Source organism: Chelonia mydas, chromosome 6, assembly GCF_015237465.2.
Source record: "Chelonia mydas isolate rCheMyd1 chromosome 6, rCheMyd1.pri.v2, whole genome shotgun sequence".
NCBI lineage: Eukaryota > Metazoa > Chordata > Testudines > Cheloniidae > Chelonia > Chelonia mydas.
This window is the reverse complement of record NC_051246.2, coordinates 127,380,240-127,394,068: the sequence shown is the minus strand read 5'-3', so window position 1 is coordinate 127,394,068 and position 13,829 is coordinate 127,380,240. Positions and strand designations below refer to the sequence as shown.

The 13,829-nt window shown below is 39.4% G+C and overlaps 1 protein-coding gene across 6 annotated transcripts in view; it reads right to left on the bottom strand.

Moving 5' to 3' along the window:
* SOS2 (SOS Ras/Rho guanine nucleotide exchange factor 2) overlaps positions 1-13,829 on the bottom strand; it is a 106,591-nt gene that overhangs the window by 4,213 nt on the left and 88,549 nt on the right. For all 6 annotated transcript variants that reach the window (XM_037901369.2, XM_037901372.2, XM_037901373.2 and 3 more), the window contains 7 exons: positions 13,299-13,518; positions 12,063-12,182; positions 11,526-11,688; positions 9,194-9,311; positions 8,254-8,426; positions 6,108-6,224; positions 1,693-1,954 (listed from right to left, as the gene is read on the bottom strand). In XM_037901369.2, the coding sequence (XP_037757297.1) occupies positions 1,693-1,954; positions 6,108-6,224; positions 8,254-8,426; positions 9,194-9,311; positions 11,526-11,688; positions 12,063-12,182; positions 13,299-13,518 (1,173 nt within the window). The remainder of the gene's footprint in view (positions 1-1,692; positions 1,955-6,107; positions 6,225-8,253; positions 8,427-9,193; positions 9,312-11,525; positions 11,689-12,062; positions 12,183-13,298; positions 13,519-13,829) is intronic.

Here is a 13,829-nt window from a genome sequence, read left to right as displayed (position 1 = left end):
GAATTTTGACACCAACATCAACCACCCTGAGTCACCTTTTACCTACAGGCTGGAGAGCCTCACTATTTTCCACATGAAACAAGTTTGTCACGTAATCCCCTTTCTGGTGTTTAGTTTTATGGTGATATGTGAACATAACTCTTATCCTTCCATCCCAGCCCACGCAATATGTACTGAGAGGGTATCACAGGGTAGTTGTTGTATCCTTTGGATCCTAGCACTCAAATCTGTCGACAGGTGAACAACCGTGAATGGTCAACAGGCCACTGACCGCGCAACACAGAGCAACCAGATTGAGAGGGGAGGGGAAGTACCAGGGCGGACTTCACTCCAGCGCAGATGACAAACACACAATCTATGCACTACTTAAAAGTCCTACTTTAACCCTCAAAATAAGGCCTAAGTGGTGCATAGGACATGTGCTGACCTTCTGTACAGGAGTTAATTTCACCCGAATGCTCTTCGCCCTCATCAGGCAGTCATAGGACTGAACTGAATGGGCAAGTAGTATTCTCCCAGAGACGACCACTTCCGTGGCTGTGCCTGAGACAGCTGGTTTAAGAGGGGGGAGGAAAAGGCAGAGAGTTTACGTTCTTTTGTGAACAACATTAGATGTTGACTTCCATTATGTACTTGGTGCATAGCTTCTACAGGCGAGGAGTGCGGTAGAAACACAGTTAGTTCGATAGTGCTGATGAAGAAGGTACAAGCTCTGCTGGCTGAGCTTGTAACTTCCATGAACACTCATATCCTTTTGTGGGAGAAAGGGAAAACATTACAGGCCTGTGTTTGGAACAAGTTTCCCCAAGTGTAACCTCAGCAGCTGGCAACCACCGTATACCATTTTAGGCCTCTCTGAAGTTTTAAGGACCCATCTTCCTGTGCCACTCCCAGCAGTAACAGACTCTGCTGAAAAGGTGCTCGTGGGTTTCAACTTTTTAATGGAATTCAGGGTTGCTCTATTTTCTCAATTGCCCCCATCCCTTCTCTTAAGAAAGCCTTCCAATTTATTTCCAAAGCAAAAAAAAATATATATATATCCCATCACTATCAAAATCCAGTAGAGTTTCTTCTATAAATGAGACTTGCTTTGGCATTGTAATAAAGATGATTTGCCATCTTAAAGAGCAGCACATTCTTGTTGGTGCCCCTTCTTTCAACACCAGCATCCCTTGTGACACTAGTGTTGCCCCTTTGCCAAACAGTACTAGATACCTGGCTATGTCTAAGCAGAAGCAATCAGTGACACAGAGTCTGGATATAACTTGATTTACACACACACACACTCACACTCTCTCTCTCTCTCTCACTCTCCTGGAACAGAAAGACAACACCTTCTTTCAGGAATTACAGCCCAACATCCTTGCTTGGCTCCCAAGAAACAACTGTGCCTCAAGAATTGACCCTATCAAGCCCAAGGCAAAAAGCAAACTCTCCTGTTACTTGTACAGCTCCCTCTATACAGGACTTTGTAAAAACCAAGAACTAACACCACCAAGTGCATTTCTTCCAAGACTAAAGGACTGCATGCAACTAGAAAAAGAACATAGAAAGAAGACTCCGTTTAACAGCACCACCTGGTGTCACCTGCCATAACAAAACATTTAAGGAACAACAAGAGCCTAGGCAGAGGTGAGGTGGAATATCAAATGAAAAAACCCCAAGTAAATATAAAATATATTATATACATACCATAAGAACTGTTGAGATCAATGTCTAAAAATACACTAAGTTCTGAAGAGGCAGACACGGGTGGAGTAGATGGCGTATTCGGAGAAGTCGGGGCCGATACTGCTGACTCATGCTCTGCTTCGGTAATTCTACTGAAACTTATTTTACATGGTTCCCTTTCCAGTGGCGTTGGGTGACCACGCAAGGTGCCAGAGGTGGAACCATGTCTGCCAGTATTGGGCCTTATTCCAGGAGATTTTAGAGGGTATGTTGTTTTCCTAGGCTAAAGGAAGTAATCATGATTAATATTACTAGTATTTAGTACAGTAAACTAATAGTAAAAATGCCAACCCACTAACCGACATTTGAGCGGGAAAAAAAGGAATTGAGTACAATACTCCGAACAAAAATCATAATTTTGTTTAATGGTAGATGATTTTTCTAACGGGTCTAAGTTTATAACAGGTCTGTCACTGTTTTTTTAAAAGTTACTCTTTATGGGGTTTTAATAAAATTGTGAAAATTGGCTCTGCTCAAGAAATCTTCCTTTCAATAATTCCAAAGAATTGTTAGTCTCGAATTTCAGATGTGTGTCAATCAGGACAAACCATGGGAGTCAGCAAGTGGTGTCCTAAGGGAGCTCTTTTGCAGACTCTAGTCAGAAGGAGCCAGAGTACAGGGGCAGTCAAATCACCTCACAGTAAGGGTGACGTGACATTCCTATTGCTTATACTGTAGAAATTCACCAGGCCCTTACCCACATGCATAGATCCAAGAGTCGGAATCCCATGAGATGGGAATCTTTAAAGAAAAAAACTATTCTTATTCATTTTTATACACTCTGGTGTCTGATTCTGTCTCTGGTATATGATTTAGTCCATATACAATTCTTACGCATAAGAGTGACAGGTGCAGCTGATATGACATTGCAGTCAAAAGAAGCACGAATTAATCTGAATTGCACTTAATTCTAATAAAACACAGATAAACATTGATTATCTGAAAGGTACCTAATGTTCTTATATCACATCCACCAGGGTGGTATCAGAGTGCCTCCAGAACACGTGGCTAACTGGAATTTCAGATAAACAAAACTCAATTCTATAAGAAATGGAGGTTACTGACTTGTAACTGAAGGTTCTTCAAGATGTGTGGTTCCAGTGTGCCTGAGATCAGAGATTGCTAGCAAGTAGTGCCCATTGGTCCGCACCCACACAGATGTTCTCCTTGTGCTCCAACTGAAGGTATAAGAGGCGGGACGGAAAGATGCTTCTTCAGTTCCTCTCTTATCATCAATCAGAAGAATTTGAAGAAATGGAAAGGGTAGGGTAGGGTAATGGAATAGAGACAGGGACTCCACATCTCGAAGCATCACCAGTTACAGGTCAATATACTTTAGTCTTCGAGTGCTGGTCCCTGTGTGTATTCCACATGTGAGTGATTGATAAGCAGTAGTTAAACAGGAGGGGTCGGGATGCAGTAGGTATAGATGCTTGTAATCCTGCAGTTCCACCACCTACATCTGCAGAGGAGGCTTGAACTAATGCATAATGTTTCGTGAACGTATAGCCACTCTAGAGATGTTCCATATAGATACACTTCTCAAAAGGATGCGGCTGTGGTTGCTTGTGCTCTAGTGAAATGGGCTGTCACCTCATCTGGAGGAGGAATAGAATGATGCAGCCGGAGATTCATTCAGTCTCTGAGCAGATAATGTCTGCCCTCATGACTGTTCTGCTACAGCAACAAATAAGCTTGATGATTATCTAATCAATTTCATCCTTTGCAGGTAGAACGCCAGCGCTCATCTGATGTCCAGAGAGTGAAGTCTTCTCTCCTCACTGGAAGCATAAGCTTTGGGTAACAATACCGTTAAGCGGATAGGTTGATTTATGTGAAACTCAAATTACTTTTGGGACAAATTTTGGGTGAAGGTGAAGGAAAATGAAGTGTCCTACTGGAGGATGGAAAGCACTGATTGCTGCTAGATGAACTGCAGGAGAACTATGAAAAGCCCTGAAGTTTTCAGGGACAGGATAACCCTCCTGTTTTGGACTATCTGCAGATTCTGGAGGACCGATTACATTGTGCCCAGGAAGAGAAGCTTCCATTTATCCAGATAACATGTTCTGCTGTACTCTTTCCTTCTTTGGTTGAGAATAAACAACAATCTCCAAGCATGAACATTCTAGATCTGATGCCCATCCAAACACCAGGCTGTAAGGTGAAGGGGGCCTGGGTTGGGATACTTGTTGTTGCTGTTCTTCCGAGGTAGTAGATACATGAAGAGTTGGATGCTGATGAGAGGATGGGCTGACAGTCACAGAAGGACCAGAAATGTCCAGAGCCTCCAAACTTCTCCGAAGAGAGTGCCAGTTCTTGTTCAACTACCAGACCTATCGGAACCAGTGGGTGAAAGCTCCTGCCTATGGACTGAGGAGGGGAACGTTCCCGTCTCCTCGAGGTAGTTTCCTCCTATGTTATCTCATTTTTCATGTTCAAAAAAGAACAGACTATGAATAAGAAAAGGTGAAGATATCCTCCCATGAAGTGTAAGTTTAGGTTCGTCTCAAGAGTCTGGGGCAATCCAGTAATTGGGACCGATGAATCCAGCGCAGCCACAGTCGTCATGGACAGCAGGTCAGGGACAGGTTGGTAGCACCAAAGTGTCTACTCAGTAGCTCTTAAATGGGGTTGGCAGGTGCCAATCCATATGCTTAAGAATTGGCAATGATGTCAGTACCAGCAGATCCTCTCTCTTTTGTGCCTTGCCCTCATGATCAGAAAGTTTAAGTGAGCTTAAATCTTTAGGAACTGTTTGTGAGGACTCACTGGACTTGGACAGTCAGGGAAGGATCCCTTCTCTCAGAAAAACACCTGGAAGAAAAATCTGTCCTTATGCTTTGAGTGCCCCTGACTCTCATGAGAAGCCCGGTATGGCAACTCTTTGGGCTCAGCAGTTCTGGCTTCCTCTCCTGTGCTTGTTGGGACACCGCTCATTGCCAATGTACAGTTGGGTCTCCCTGGCCTGGATCAGATGGCGATCTCATAACATCTTACAGAAAAGTCTCTCTCAGACAGAGCTCTAATATCTCACAGTTTTGAAGGAAAACGAGCAACAAATACTGCATTTAGCTGAGACATGTGCCTCTCCCATATAACAGAGGCAGTGTTGGTGCTCATTGCTCACAGAGAAGGAACACGGGAGGGGGGGGCAGGGGCAGGAAATGCAGTTCTTAAACCTAAGACTCTGGGCATAATCTCTGTCCATGAGAAGAAACTCCCTGAGGTGGGGAGAAAGTATATTATCAAATACACTAAGATTAAAACTCTAACTACACTAAAATACTAAAAACTATTTATAATATATTTACAGGTTTGAAGAAGAATGAAGCATGAAGAAAATCTGTGGACAATGAGCATTGAGACTCAGGCCATGTGACAGTAAAAAGGAACTGGAGTGGTGGCAGTCTGCACTGCCCTTTATATCCGCATTTGGAGCGCAAGGAGAACAACCGATCAAAACTCTGCAATCTCTGGCACATGGTGCACATGTGTACACACGTGTGGAATACCCACAGGGACCATGTTTTTAAGGGGGCATTACTTTAGCAGCACTTCACCTGATTCTCTTGGTGGATGAGGAGTATAACCTTAATCACCCTTAAGACACAAAAACTGTTAACTGCTTTATGGTTCTCGTACCCCAAGAAGAAGAAAAAGGCACTCCTGATTTGCCAAGAGTTACAGCAAAGATAATGACATAATAGTAAGTTTTCTATGAGGCAAAATATCATTGTGAAAAATCACTTCACGCTTCAGCAGCTGTTATTTTAAAAATAAAATGTTAATTAAAATGACAAACTAATCAACACTATCTGGCTTTACAAGAAGATTGTACCTCATTTTAAATTGCATAGTATATTTCAGTTCAGCACTGAAGTGAAGAGTATTTCCATTTAGCTCTGAAAGTGAACTTTTTTTTTGAAAATATTCCTCTGAATGTCAGAGAAAAATATACCAATTAACATTTATTTCAAAATGCTCTTACAAAGGTCTCTCCCTTTTATTTTATGCAGGTTTTTCCACATTCTGAAATTAAAAGCGTCTCATAATGCTATCAAGCCATTTTACAAGTTCTAAAGAGAAGAACTACACAGCATAAAATCAAACTTTTAAAGCTATTCTTTCCAATATTTTATTGTAAAACACAATTTGCCTATAAAGCCAAAAGATGTGTATTTTTAGGAACTAAAATTATCTCTAAAACAAAAAAATCTAACAGTTTCGGAATAAAAAAAGTCTTGACAAAAATGCAAGAAACATCTATAATTTCAAAGGAAGTAAACATACATTATTAATAGTAATATTCATATTCCTTTATTAAGTATTAGTAGATTTAAAATACTTTAAAAAATTACAAGAAAAAGACTTACAAATCTAGGTGGCTGCTTGCAGTTTCGGGGTTCAATTTCTAATGATTTGTTGAACAAGTAGTCTGTAAACTCTTTTTCTGGTGAATTTCCCATAGGATTGAGATTTTCAAAGAACCGCTAAAATGAGGTAAACAAGTTTCAATAAATAATTTTATATGATCTTAACATATTCATATATAGAAAATACAAAACTGTTCAATGAAATCTTAACATTTCACTGGCTGCATGCAGCGTTTATACTACTGTTAACTCATTCCTGGAAAAATACACCAACAAGTCCTGACGCAAATGACAGTAAAAAACATACAAGTTAATGATAATTAGGCTTGGAAGGATTAGAATTTTACCAGTAAATGTCAATTTCAGCACACACACACACAAACCAACACAAAATATTTCCATTGATGATAATCAAAATTTACATACAGGCAGAGTAAGAAAAATGCTGCTTGAAAACTTAAAGAGTTTGATTTAAGGATATTTATTTTGTATATTTTGACATGTAATGTTGACAATTTGTGTTTTAAGGGTTATAAACTTAACTTTTTGAATCTCAGCAGCTTTCATGACATAATTTTTGTCTGACCTCACCTATTCTGGCACCCCACCCATATTTTCCTGCAACTGTGAAAATTTAAAAAGATAAAAGTCTAAAAAAGGCTTAAAATAAGCATCAGTATTATCTGTCAAAATTATAAAAATTGAATCCTGCCTAGTCTAATGATAATGTAAAATTTACTAACTAAAGGAATTATTTTAAATCACATGAACTGCGTTATTTTAAATGTAACAATATTTCTGTAAAATGCTTTGTAGTTATGTAGATGATTTACCAAGTATCTCAATGCAGTCACCAAGATCTTCCAGTTCCTTCATTTTCAAACACATTCTTTTTTCTTACCATCATCAGTACTTATAACCTATAACTTACGATTACTATATTTCTGTCTTTTCTTGATTTGTTTTCAAAATATTCCAATGCTCCTCTTCATAATTTTAAAATCACTTAACCATTTTCCAGAATTGTTCTCAATAATGAACAGCACAATACAAAGAATGCTGTCACTCAGCTGCAGCTTTTGGAGTGACCAGAACCGTACACATTATTTCAGGTGAGAGCATATTGTTGATTTAAATAATGGCATTTTGATATTTTCAGTATTGTTCTTATTCCTTATGCAGCCTAACATTGTGTTGCTTCTTTGACTGGTGCTGTAAACTGAGCAGAATTTATTGAATTACCCACAAAAGAGCTGAGGAGGTTACAGTTAATTAACTGAGTGGTTACAGTTACTTAACAACCCATCACTGAGTATAAGTAGTTTAAATTATTCCTTCCAACAAGCATTGCCTTACATATGACAACAATAATTTAATCTGGTATCACATTGCCCATTCACCTTGCTTTAAGTCTTTCTGGAGTTCTTCAATATTATCGATTGTGAGGCTAATCTAATTCTGTGTCATCTGCAAATCGTGCCACTTAACTGTTCACCCCCTTTACAATTCATGAATATATTACACACTGCTCGTAGCGAAGAGCCTAGAGAAAACTATTGTTCACCTTTTGCCAGTTGAAAGATGACCATTTATTCCTACTTATTGTTTTCCTTCGTTTACTTTCAAATCCGTAACTACTTGCCCTATGACTATTTAACTTTCTTAGTAGCCTCTTGTCAGAAACCTTGTCAAAGGAGTTTTGGATTAATTGGATACATACAAAGGATTCTAATATATCACACCAGCACACTTTTTCTTCACAGAAACTGTTAGTTTCTCATCATATATTCATGTTGTTTTATAACTCTTTTCTTCCTCTTGCTCTAATCCTATTCACCCCCTCCAGCTAGTGAAGTATAGCAATAGCAAAAACAAGGAGTATCTGTTGTATAGTAGTGAGCAGATGAGATATATGTGATGAACTATATTAAGGATTTGGAATTAATGTATGCTTTGGTGCATCCTCTTTTCTTTGCCAATTATGGTTATTGCGATATTAAGGCAATCACCCCCACATCTACCACTACCCCAGCAAGAATATCAGTAGAGTATCTGCCACATATCTTTTTTTTTTTTTTATCATATGTATACACATACATGCACACACATACATAAAGTATACGCCTATTGTATTTGTTTTGATTACCCGTATTTCTGGTTCTATCCGTAAACAGTAAGGTTGGTTTTGATACTGCTGAATTTCGCCTGTAATTTCAGCCACTTTTCTCCTCTTACTGAAGTTGATTAACTCTTTCCCTTGTCTTTTAAGAAAGTCTGGATTCCCTTCTTCTGTCTTCAGAATATTTGTCAGATAGATTCCTAGTATATATATAAAAAAAAACAGAATTTTGATTTTCACATTTCACCCCAACTTCTGTTTTCATTTTTTCTGATAAATGCCAGCAAAGAAATCCTCACCATAAAAAGAGAGCAAATCATTTCCTTCAATGCACCAATACTGAATTAATCAGAAAGAGGAAATGAGCTATGCATTCTCTCTGAAAACTAAACATATTATAGAAGGAACAAGTTTTATCTGCTTATACTGAGGTCATGGTCCATAGGTCACATGCCAGCATGCTTAGGTCACCCAGAAAGGAACAGTGTCAAGAATGTGAGATAAAATTAAAGTTGAAGAGAAACTCTATTTTATTTTCATTGGAACGTGAGTCTGCATACAACAGCTATATCCATGAAAACCAAAATTTATAGAAAATATATTGCAAAGGAATACTAAAGTTTCTGAGGCAAATAACTAGCAAAAAAAGCAGTAATCACAGCCTCTACAAAATTGTTCTTGAAAACGCAAGAATTTTATAGTGTACCAAGAGAACAAAAAACATTTAGTATTTACACAAAATCACACTGTGTAACCGAGGTTACTGAATTTAACTATTCACAAACACTAATGTTAAAAATCTAATAAATCAAAAGTTATGCATATCACAAAGGCAATTCTTCAGAGTACAGAATGTAATACCTTAAAAAAACTCAATGCATTTGCGACATCTTAATTTGCTGCTCATTTTAACGTTAAAAGAAAGCCAACATAAAGAACCTTACTTCAACCCCGTAGTATAACTTACCAAAGAAAGGCACGCAGGGTGGGTTGATTGACTTGAGTTTAGCTAGGTATTTCTTAAAGTGATCTTGACTCAGCTCTACTGCTTCATCCAAAACTTTCTTTTTTCTCTCCTGTAATGCCTAATTTATTGAAGAGGAAACAAAGCAACAATGTGTCTTTTGCATGGTTTGGTTAGTGAAAATATGGTACCTTCATACTTGTATTATCTATCTATAAATTAATAAAACCTTGTTTCTCACAATATTTGAATTTAAGTGTGTTTTTAAATGGTTTCCAATGTACTACTACATCAACTGTCCCTGACTCTATGGCTTAAAACTTGCCGATGAAACCCCCAGTGGAGACGCAGCTATGCTGATAAAAGGGGGCTTCTGCCAACATAGTTAATGTTGTCTACCGGCAAAAAAAAAAAAAATTTCTGTCAGCATATGCTGCTTCTGTACCAGGGGACTATTCCAGCATAAACTCTGTAGTGTATACATAGCCTTAAGAGGCATCACATGGAAGTGTCAAACTACTGTAAATACAGACAGTTATTTTCACTTCACTTCCATCAATTTACAAAAATAATCCCCACTGTTTTAAGTATGACTTATTTCAAATCTAAACAAATCAAATTTAGTTATGAGCATCTAGCACTGATACTAGTAAAAATATTTTTCTACATAAAACACAAACGCCATCCTTAATGTGCAAAACTGTCTTCTGAACTTCAATAGTCTATTTCGGTGGAATTTATTAGTTTACTGAACACTCATTTTCAGTGGAAAAAGTAACCATTTACACTTTTTCCTCCTAAACCCACCAATGTTCCCCAATGTTTAAACTTTTCTCCAGACTCTGCTAAAACTGGCCTCTGATTCTTGTACACTCACTCTGACCAAAATACAGGAAAGCATCCCCATTTGGGAAAGAAAAGCTTAAAAACTGCGTTCCTTGATAGCAATGTTCTTAAGTACGTGCTTAAGTTCTTTCCTGAGCATTAAACTCTCTGTAAATGTTCAAACCTATGCATGGATCATCCTTGGTCAGCAAAAGAAGAAAGGTGTCACCCACACCTCTGACAGTTTCTCTTCCCTGCTCGCTAGCTGGAATTCTGCAGCTCCCAGACAGCATTCAAGGTACAGTAAAAGTTTTTAACCGGTATGCCAGGGAAACGGGGTGCCGGTAAATAAAAAATGCCGGTTCATTCAGAGGGAGAGCTTTGAAGTGCAGGGTGGGGTGGGGTGGTGGAGTGCAGGGCAGGGGTATGAGGTGCTGCAGGGCAGGGACTCTGGGAGAGAGTTTGGGTTTGGTCATGTGAGGGAGCTTGTGGTGCTGGATGGGGAGAGGGTGCTCATCTCTGGTGGCTCCCTGCAAGGGGCTCCCTGTCCCTGCTGCTCCTGGAAGAGGTGCAGCCAGGTGGCTCTGCAAGCACACGCTGCCTCTGTTTACAGGCGCCGCCTCCCATAGCTCCCATTGGCCATAGATCCAAAGCTCCTAGTAGGAGGTGGCGGGGGAAACCCCTGAGCTGCCTTCTGCTGGGGGCATCAGAGGAACCCCCCAGCTTCCTGCCTCCTGGGACAGCGGGGGAACCCCCCAGCTTGTGGCGGGAGGCAGCAGCAAACCCCCAGCTCCCTGCCACCACGGGCAGCGGTGGGGGAAACCCCCGAGTTCTCTGCCGCCCGGGGCAGCAGGGGACTCCTCCAGCTCCTTGCCGCTGGGGATGGCACTGTGGGGAACCCTGAGCTCCCAGCAGGAGGCAGCAGGGGAACTCCTGAGCTCCCTGATGCTGTGGCAGCTTCTGGTTCCCGTGGGTGGCGGGGAACCCCGAGCTCCCAGCCCAAGCAAGCAGTGGGGGATGCCTGGAGCTGCAGGTGGTACCCCACAGCCACCAGCTGCTACAGACAGCACCTAGTTCCTGCAGCTGCCCCGCATGAAGTAGTATGGGGATCTGCCGATCCCCATTTTGTCTGGGATATTTTTAGTAAAAGTTAGGGACAGGTCACGGCTTCCATGAATTTTTCTGTTTTGCCCGTGACCTGTCCGTGACTTTTACTAAAGTATCCGTGACAAAATCTTAGCCTTAGTTATGACATTCAATCATTACTGTGCTGGATTTGAGCGGGCAAGCTACAGGTGAAAGACTCCAGATGCCATTACAAATCCCCTGTGGCACCCAGGACCTTTAATATCCTACTTTTGATAACATTCCTCACGAGTGTTTCAATTACACTCATAAAGTAAGTAACTGTAAAATAACAGTGTTTATTCAAAAAAATGGTATAGGATTTGTTTTTCTTGATTCTGGTTAGTCTCTTAAGAAGGATGCACAAGTCACTCAGAAGACTTACCTCAAATGTATGATCTAGTCTGTACACTGACACAGAATTCATCGCACTGACTATCTCCAACACACCATTGAAATTATTCAACTCTTGAAAAACCTGCAGGATTTCGATTATCCTACTTAACACAGCCACTCGCTCCTCAAAATTCTCTGTTTCCACAATGCACCTAGTCAAGAAACGTGGTATTAGGAAATATTGGAATTAAAAAATTCACGTTGCTAGGCACTGAAATCTACTGTTTAGTCGCCATAAAGAACAGGAGTTCAAAATGAAGACCATTACCCTACGCTTCTCAGTGTTTTCACCGAAATAGGCAGTTTAAAACTTAAAAGGAGGAGGCTGCCTTGCAGATTTTTGGTTTTGTCCTGTACTGTGCCAAGCACAAAATCAACGCTTAACTAAGGTAGCGATTACTGGAATCCACAACAACTATTTTATAATTCAAAATAAAGGAATCTCCTTTAAACTGTAAGAAAACCTGAGCGATCCCTGAACTTCAACTTGATTCCATGGCAGTACGTTAACATCCCCAGTACTTACTTTTCAAACCAAAGAGTAAGATTTGTAGTGTGCCGAATCATTTTCAATAGATTTGGGGAGTTAATTTCCTTATCTTCTTTAGTCCACACACTCCCAACAAGTTCAGACGGCTGCACTGCCCTATTGAAAGAAAATGTTAAGTATGAGGCAAAGGAATGTTTGATACTTAATGTTCATATGTTCCATGTTTGCAGTAGAAGACTTATTACATATTTCTTCCCCTTACTTGTGACATGACATTTGGTTCAGAGTATTCAATATAATCCATTATGGAACTGTCATTCAAAATAATCACTGAACTGGTATTTCAACACGCACACTAATGGACTCTGGAAAACGCCAGTCTCTGTTAAAAGAACATCAGTGGTGTATTTTCAGATTAGAAAATTACTAAGGACTCAGTTTTGTCTTCTGAAGGAAGAAATAAGCATCCTGAACAAAGAAAACTTCTCGTTATCTAATGGGTAAACACGAATAATGTGTTGCTGAAATGGGGATCAACAAACCCTGTAAAAGCCTGATGTGCAAAAAGAAATATTTTATTAGAAATCCTTCTGCCATTGTAGCATGCAAACCTTTCAAAAATCCCAGTTTAAATACCTTAGTTTTTATGAGGGCCCCTAGAGAATAAAGTTATTTTTAGGAAGCTACAAGCATTTTTTATAAGATATCCCCAAACTTTTATTTTGAGAATTCACATATTATGTCCCAGTTATGTTTTAGTGTTGTCTACTCACTGCAGCATTTTAGTGTCCTAATTATTTACTGTACAAGTCTGGTTATGTTGACACAAGTCTAATATGTTGATGGATAAACACCTTGGTATAGGACAGAAGGTGAGCAAACCTTACTTGGCATATCATAAAAGAGAAGAATATACTTCAGGCTGATTCTACAAATTAAAGATTTTTTTCTTGCTAAAGCTGAATGCAATTTGATTAACTCAACATTTCAATTACAAATGAAAGTCAAATATAGGGGAGGTATTAAAAGTGACTGCAGAGAGCATTATCATTTCCCATTACAAACCCGTAAAATAGGATTACATATGGCAACGAGCCCTTTTTTTATTTTTACAAATAAAAGCAACATACTGTTAGATTTCCATATTAATCCTGCTAGTTTTCTCCTGTCAGAAAAGGAAATTCATGCTTCTGACTAGTGCAAACAGTGTGACTTATGGAGCCAACAAAAAGCTAACTAACTAAGGAACACACACGTTTTTTGAATAACTACCTGTAGAGATCAGATTCTAGAAGTGTTAGCTGACGAGCAATTTCTATTGGGTGTAGTGTCATCAGGTCCATCTCAAACTGTCCAAGATGGCAAATATGCCATTCAATTGGGGGAGGCTGGCTCTCAAAGGTAATGTTATGACTAATTCCATTTGCTTGACATTGTTTTTTTCTTTTGATAATTTTAGCAATGGATTCTACCCACTTCTTCATGGATTTGCCTGTAAAAAACAACATTAAAAACGTTCATATTAATGGTTTAACAGCTTTTTCAAATAATTTTGTTAGATGTACACTTCTGCTTGTTAACTAGTAGAATGATGTGAAATAAGGTTAGCATTCAGTACTTAAAGAAAAGATTAACAAATTTGTTTAAATTTTATAGAATGGGATAGAAAAAATTCAGGTTCATGGGCCATATTATTTTCTTTAACAAACAATTTGTGCACCCACCAAAGGCTACACTTGTGTATGCAAATCAGGAAACTGCATGTGCAAAGAAGTTAGGTGCGCAGTTACCCATTTCCGTATG